The 8,483-nt window shown below is 34.8% G+C and overlaps 1 protein-coding gene across 1 annotated transcript in view; it reads right to left on the bottom strand.

Annotated features, from left to right (window-relative positions):
* Positions 1-5,461: 5,461 nt before the first annotated feature.
* GK (glycerol kinase) overlaps positions 5,462-8,483 on the bottom strand; it is a 73,466-nt gene continuing 70,444 nt past the window's right edge. Inside the window, exons 20-21 of the mRNA XM_008572602.1 lie at positions 7,770-7,856; positions 5,462-5,664 (exon numbers count right to left, since the gene is read on the bottom strand). Coding sequence (XP_008570824.1) covers positions 5,654-5,664; positions 7,770-7,856 — 98 coding nt within the window. The 3' untranslated portion in view covers positions 5,462-5,653. The remainder of the gene's footprint in view (positions 5,665-7,769; positions 7,857-8,483) is intronic.

Below are 8,483 nucleotides of genomic sequence, written 5' to 3'. Positions count from 1 at the left end.
TTTTTTCCGTGTCCGGCAACGGATCGCAACCCTCAGTGTTGCCCCCGTACCGGACCGGGGACCGGCAACGGGATCGCAAGCCTCGGCGTTGCTCCCGCGCCTCGCTCAGCCAGTGAGCGGGAGCCGGTCTGTACGCGGGATCCGAACCCTCGGACGGGAGCGCTGCCGCGCTTCCCAAGCGGGCGCACTATCCAGTGTGCCACCGGGCCGGCCCATCATATCTATTTTAAAAACATTTTCATCACCCCCAAAGAAACCCCATACCTGGTAGCAGTCACTTCCCATTTCTACTTCCCCCAGCCTCTGGCAATCACCAATCTTTCTGTCTCTATGGATTTGCCTATTCTGGACATTTCCTATAAATAGAATCATACAATATGTGGCTTTAAGTTTGCATAATATTTTCAAGGTTCATCCATGTTGTAGCATGTATTAGCATGTATCAGTACTTTATTAATTTTTACGGCTGAATAATATTCCATCATATAGAGATACTTTTGTTTATCCATTCATCAACTGATAGACATTTGGGTTGTTTCCCTCTTTTTGGCTATTATGAATAATGCTGCTATGAATATTCATGTACAATGACCTCTGAATTTAAGTTCAAAAATTTTAAATCAGTTTTGTAAATAGTTAATACATTAATATGGTTCAATATTATACATACTAACAGTTAAGACGGTTCAATATATATAGTGAAAAGTTTTTTCCCATCTGCCTCTCAAATGCCTGATTACCCCTTCTTGTCCCAGTAGGTAACTATTGTTAGCAGCTTATGTGTCCTTCCAGTATAGGCAAAAATTCTACTTTTACCTGTAATAGAAAGGTAGCATACTTCGTGCTGCTCTGTGCCTTGCTTTTTCACTTAATCCTGAAGATGTTGCCATATGACTCTAGAAATGATTCTTTTATAAAGCTACACATTTTCTATTGTGTGGCTGTACCATAGTTAATTTAACCACTCTCCTTTTGATAGATGTTTAGGTGATGCTTTAAACTATTTGATATTTATGGGAATTACTTGTAAACTAGTCATACAATAATAAGCAACCAATAAGATAAATACAATCAGGTTTAAAAATAAGAAAGCAAGCTACTAAATTTTAATGCTAAACTGGAAAACTGAAAAGGGCCTGAGGCTGCTTTTAGAACAAAATATCATCATTCTTGCAACTGTTATGTGGTCAGGTGGAACTAGTTATCTGAAATACGATGACAACCAGCATTTAAAGATACTGGCTTTCTACATATGGATGTGCAATTTCCCAGCACCATTTACTAGAACCATACCTCTCGCCATATACTTAAGTCAACTCAAGATGGATTAAAGAATTAAATATATGTCCTGAAACAATAAAACTCCTAAAAGAAAACATAAGGGAAACAATTCAGGAAGTAGGACTTGGCATAGACTTCATGAATACGACCCCAAGAGCACAGGCAACCAAAGGAAAAATAAACAAATGGGATTATGTCAAACTAAAAGTCTTCTGCACAGCAAAATAAACAATTAGCAGAGCGAAGACAACCAACAGAGTGGGAGAAAATATTTGCAAAATACACATCTGACAAAGGATTAATATCCAGAATATACAAGGAACTCAAACAGCTTAACAGCAAAAAAACAAGTAACCCATTTTAAAAATGGGCAAAGGGCCTGGCCAGTTAGCTCAGTTGGTTAGAGTGCAGCTTTGTAGCACCAAGGTCATGGGTTCGGAATCCCTTGCCAGCCAGCCACCAAGAAAAAAAAAAAAAAAGGATCATAAAAATTTAAACAAGTCAGGAACAGAAAGAGAAATACCACATGTTCTCACTTATTTATGGGAGCTATAAATAAATAAACAAATAAATATACAAATAAAGGGACGGGGAAGAAGACACAACAATCACAACAATTCCTTGAACTTGTTAAGACAAGTGAACAGATATGATGTTGATGGGGGAGGGAGAAGTGAGAGAGAGGGAGGAAAAGGAGGAATTGGTAAAGAGACATGAAAATCAACTACACTGTATATTGATAAATTTTTTTAAAAAAGATATTGGCCTAGTTGAGCAACTTGTTTTTAACCTATCTTCTCCTTCTCAGAATATTTATCATTATGGCCCTCAAATTTAATTTAATGGGTCATTTTCATTAAATCTGATGACACAAAAATCTCAGGAAATACTTGTGAGAGTTTTTTGTCTTTGGTATTTGGCACACCTTATATTTAATTGTGAGGGCAGAACTAAGATATGTGCCTATAAAGTACAGAAAAAGCAGCAATCAAATTGGTTTAAATAGTCACTCAGTTTTCTACTAATTATTTATTATATGAACTTATTATGCAAGTTGTTAGGTTGCAAGAACAAAGGATTAAGTAAACTTCATTATTTAAATATTATTAGTTAAAACAAACAACTTAGTTAATACAAGTTATTCTTTTTTTTTTTTTTTATTTTTTAAAAAAGATGACCGGTAAGGGGATCTTAACCCTCGACTTGGTGTTGTCAGCACCACGCTCAGCCAGCGAGCGAACCAGCCATCCCCACATGGGATCCGAACCCGTGGCCTTGGTGTCATCAGCACCGCACTCTACCGAGTGAGCCACAGGCCGGCCCTTAATACAAGTTATTCTTAAAAAATTTTTCTACATCTATTTACTATTAGGTAAACACCACAGGGTAAATAGTACCTACTCTACTATCAGTACCATTAGTTTCTGTGCTATGACAACTTTTATATTTGGTGGTTTCTCCAAAATACCTATTTTTCATTCCCACATGATACAAAAAACCCATAAACATTTCAAAGAATTAGGCTTTGGGCACCTCAAAAGAACTACTAAAAAATCTGAAGATATCATTACAGAAGCAAAGATGTATTACTTATTTTACTGATTAGTTGGAGAACAAAAAGGTTGAGGTGTTGGCTGTCAAGTTGAGAGAACGGTGTACTAGACTCCAACTAACCCAGGTAAGTAGAAACTGAAGTGCAGAATGAAATCAGTAGAAGGTCATGGTTAGTCATATAAAATTCTATTGATAATGGCTATTGACCTTGTCAAGGTATTTTCTGGAAATGCTAAGATAGGACAGTGTAGTCTGTTCTATTAGAATGATTAAGGTGTTCATCATTTCAGAAACTACTTCTTCAGCTGTTGGTTAATTCTTCCGTGTGCCTGATTAAGTGCTAACGGCTCAGTTTCACGTTTCCTGAAACATCTTTCTTAATTTAACTTTGATCTCATTTCCAGTGTGTAAAATGAGAAATGCAAGTAAGAATAAAGGGTCAATTTATTTTAAGTAAATTTATCATTAAATATCAATGTGTACAATTTCAAACATTCATAAATCTTGCTATTTATAGAAAAATTAATGTGATTTTTAAATTATTTGAACAGTGCTTTTCACAATTATTTACAATTAACTCAACCTACCATTGTGGAAACACAATTATGTTTAAAATACCCCTGCCACAAAGTGATAATGTCACAGTACCTTTCTATAATATGTATGTCACTTATAAGTGGCAGCTGCATCAATAAAACCCTGCAGATTCGATAATTTGGAAACAAAACAATCAAACAGTAAATACAAGCTACCATAATTTCAAACAAAGCAAAACCTTTTATATTAATATATAAACACTTTCTCATTCAGCACTAATTGAAGAAAATACATAGGAGGCAGTATCTTGTTTACTACAAAACAAATTTTAAGATATTTTAAAAATTGATATAAGAATCTAGATTAGGTGAGAGTTCTTTGTAATACTAAATATTTTGAGAAATTCTTGCTTTCATTGGAAGGCATCTCTAAGTGGTAAACCTTTTTCCAGTTGTAATATGACATTAAGCAGAGACTATTCTGTCATCCCAAATAGAATTTATAATTTCTTATTTACAATTGATAATATTTGAATTGAAAAGTCTTAGCTTTATTCCTAAATTTTTTCTACTTAGGTTTTTAACTTTTTTGACATTCTTTCATCCACTCAAAAGGATCCCAAATATGTCTAAAATTAATTCAAAGGAAAAACAACTTTACTTACACTAGTGATTGTGTTTAAAAACAATATTTAGGGCTGGCCCGGTGGCGCACTGGAGAGTGCACCACTTGGGAGTGTGGCGGTGCTCCCGCCGAGGGTTCGGATCCCATGTGGAGACCGGTTCCGCTCACTGGCTGAGCGCGGTGCGGGCGCAACACAGAGGGTTGCGATCCCGTTGCCGGTCAGTAAAAAAGACAAAAGGGAAAAAAAAAAACAATATTTACTATAGTATTCCACAAGATTTTCTTTTTTTTTTTTTAAGCATATATCCAGATAAGACAATTAAATAAAAAGGTAAGGTATAAGAAATATGGTTGAAGTCACAATAAGGTACGTTTTCTTTTATTAACATAGAACATATACTTAAATTTTAAATGTTGGCTTTTTAAGAAAAAATTTTTTCGGGCCGGCCCGTGGCTCACTCAGGAGAGTGCGGTGCTGATAACACCAAGGCCCCAGGTTCGGATCCCATATAGGGATGGCCGGTTAGCTCATTGGGTGAGCATGGTGCTGACAACACAAAGTCAAGGGTTAAGATCCCCTTACCGGTCATCTTTTTTTTTTTTTTTTTTAAAAAAAAGAAAGAAAAAGAAAAAATTTTTCCTGGTAAATAATATGCATAACCATTACCCAAAAACGTATACAGCTGTTTCCCCCCAAATATTTATATACGCTGTAGTCCACTTAAGACCAGCCTTGTTATAACCTACTGAATACAATGTGCTCTTAATTTATAAATGGGCTACCTCAGTATAATAAAATATATAGGCATGTCTGTTATACATACAAAGTTAAAAAATACAAAATGGAGGGATGGGAGAAAAAAGTGTCCTTCCCTATAAGATCTAGAAAGGAAGTCATTATAACTAGTAAGACCATGTAAAATGTCTTAAGAACTTCAGTTTTGGCAAATACTTTTCAGAAAAATATCAAAGCTATGAGAGTACTACATTTCCATTCTAATTATTTATTTTTATTTTTTTGGCAGCTGGCTGGTACAGGGATGGATCCAAACCCTTGACCTTGGTTTTATCAATAACACTATGCTCTAACCAACTGAGCTACCCAGCAGCCCCATTTCCATTTTAATAATTTAGCTGAGATTTCTACTTAAATATTCAGTGATGATGTATGTTGTGGTCTTCTAATATGTAGAAAGGAAGACTTTTGGGGGGGTCTGTTAAAAACAAAAAGACACTCATTTTTAGCAGGTTAGTAATAACCCCTTAATCAAGTGTATTATAATGCAGAGAATCAAATTCCTGGCTCATTAGCATTTGAATATGTTTGGTGGAAGATTCCAATGGACAGGATCTGAATTCCTCCTAGATCTTGGAGGGAATGGGGCAGACTGTTATGTCAATGGAGGGGTCAGCCCCAAAGGTGGCCAACCCAACCTTAATTACCGATGTTAAAAAACACACCAAATGTTTTTACAGCATTCTTTCTGCTGCATTTTCTTTATTTCAAGCCACAGGTCTATTTGGAGGGTCATGCAGCAAGTGGCTTATAAGTAAAATCAGTGTCTATGAGTAGTGTCACCACATTAAGAGACAGAATTGCTGGATTTTCTCCTTACGTAAAAAGTTCACATCTTGGGAATCCATGAGTTGGTATTACTTATAGGATACCTAAAATGGGGGACACAAAAACCATACATGTCAATAACACATACATGCAATTCAAGAGTTAAAGCAATGAAGCTATTCAGTAATTTATTGAGCTAGAAATTCCATATGATTTGTAAATAATGCCTCACAGTTAAAATGCAACAAATATAATGACCAGTTCCAAAATCAGCAAATACAACGGTACTTCAAAAAGTTCATGGAGTACTGGCCAGCCACCCCCCAAAAAAAATTATGGAAAGATTCATGTTACTCCTTAATTCTATTTTTCCGTGAACTTTTTGAAGTACCTGTGTATTACCACTGTTGCTCATTTTTTACTAAGGCAGATAACTTTCACTGTTCTCAAATGTCAGCATATGTCACCAAAGACAGAACTTAAAGATAATGACCATATGCATTTTAGAAGCCTATGAATTTGGACATTTAACATATCCTTTAGCTATGCTGTCATGATACCAAAGGGGAAACAAACAACAAAAAAACCAATGTGAACTTTCAGCTGCAGGGGTTTTTTTGGTTTTGTTTTGTTTTTTCCTTTTTCCAGACCATCATTATGCAGCCCAAAATACTCAGAATACTGAAAAGTAATAGTACTTTTTCTTAAACGGCATATATGTTTCTTTATAAATTAAAGTTACAGTTCTCATGGGAATGTTTAAGAGTCTTCCACCAAACATTCCCAAGAAGCAAAAAGAGAACATACACCTGCTAATTCTGTATAGATTTACGTATATAGAAGCCCTTTGTAAGATGTAAAGCACTAAATACCAAAATAAGGTATTACTATGAAAGCAGATGATTTGAACAAATTTATCCTGAATATGCCTGGATATATAGAATATAGAAAAAGTTAATATCTAGTTTTAAATTTTCATGTAAATAACCCAAACTTTCTCATTAATTAAAAGATAATCTAATTTTCTGCTGATATAAGTAATTTTCATTCCATATTTATATACAGTACTAAACTGATGATGCTAAGCTGAATAAATGTTTGTCAGATTTCTACAAACAGATGTTCTTCCCACAACAATAAAGTTTAAATTTTAGATTTTAAACCCAGGTCATCATCTTATAAATTAAGATAGATAATTTAACTCTTCCCCTAATCATGAAGATTTTTTAAAAAATGTTTCACTTTCATGGAAACATATGGAACAATAAACAAGTTATTTCCATTTAAGTCAGTGATTTCAAGAAATATTGAGCTATCATCAGGAGCAGCATCCAAAAAATGGCTATGATATTCAAATCAACAGATTATGTGATGTATTTCTAAACATGCTGAAGCCATTTTACTTTTATAAGAATATTCAGTAGAGGGGCCGGCCTGTGGCTCACTCGGGAGAGTGCGGTGCTCATTAATACCAAGGCCACGGGTTCGGATCCCATATAGGGATGGCCGGTTTGCTCACTGGGTGAGCGTGGTGCTGACAACACCAAGTCAAGGGTTAAGATCCCCTTACCGGTCATCTTTAAAAAAAAAAAAAAAGAATATTCAGTAGAGGTTAATGTACAAAAATAATAATTCGAGTTTCATTTCAACCCTAATTTATTTAAGCGATAATTTAAAAATCTTCAGTTCACAAAATTGTATTCTTTTAACTAAAATAAAAGTGACTATAATCTTCCCCAGTTTTAGAGTTTTACAGGAACTCTGCTAACAAGTTCTTGCCGAAACTCTTGCCAGGATTAAAATGTTAAGACTTGCTTAACAAATTTTCAGAAGTACAAAAAACAATTTATATATATTTGAAAGCCAATTCAATTAATATCAAAATTACACATTAACTTTTTATCAGTCAATCTGGAAAGTCTTCTCATTTAAACAATAACAGTACTTTCACTTTTGCTTATTGCTGCAGCTGACAGCAGAATGTAGCCCCTCAAGGAAATCATTACCAACTAAAAATAAAAAAGCAGAGTCACAGTCCTTAATTCTAACTGCCCTCTGAAATTAATTGGTCTAACTAATTAGACCTTTAATTGATTTCCCAGGTTCCTAAACATAGGAAGAATGAAAAACATTGAAAACTTTCTGCTGAGTTATACACAAATACATTAAAGCTAACTAATAAAATCATCTAATTTAAAGAGTAACTAACCTGAGATGTACCTTGCTCCGATTAACATTACCATGCTACTCACTATAAAAAAGCCAAAGGGCAGACTACAGAAGATACTAGTTTCACCTGTGGTCATCCAAGTAGAAGGGAATTCCAGTCAAGCAAACCAAAAGAGAGACACATAATTACAATATTTGTGTTAAGAATCACATATAGCAAAACAAAATAAGTTATAAAAATAGCATATTCATAAAAGTAAAAAGTTATTACTTCAAATCAAAAATATGATCAATATTGAAGGCTTATGACAATTAACATACAATGCAGATAAGCATGCCACAAGTAGCCAAAAACATGATACATACAGACCAACATTAGCCTTCCACCGGCAAAACCAAAGAGAGCCTATGGAGAACTTTTTGGGAGGCTGTTGATTTTTGCTTTCTCAATTCTTCCTCAAAGGATACTAAATAAGCAATTCAAGTCCCCCGAAATTGAAATTATAGGTCTTTTGGCTATCAGAGAAGAGTTGTATTAGTCTACTGAAAATGAATTTAAATCTCTATTTTTCCTAAAATATTGGCTTGGTTTTATTTTTTAAACAGAATTTGGTGTGTAAGGTAATGAACTTACCAATATTATGGTAACTGAAAAACTAATTTGTATTAATCTACATTTAAAAAATTACCTGAGGGCCGGCCCAGTGGCGCACTGGATAAGTGCGCCGCTTGGGAAGCGTGGCGGCACTCCCGC

Source organism: Galeopterus variegatus, unplaced genomic scaffold (assembly GCF_000696425.1).
Source record: "Galeopterus variegatus unplaced genomic scaffold, G_variegatus-3.0.2 Scaffold809, whole genome shotgun sequence".
NCBI classification, from domain to species: domain Eukaryota; kingdom Metazoa; phylum Chordata; class Mammalia; order Dermoptera; family Cynocephalidae; genus Galeopterus; species Galeopterus variegatus.
This window is presented reverse-complemented; position numbering and strand designations above follow the sequence as displayed.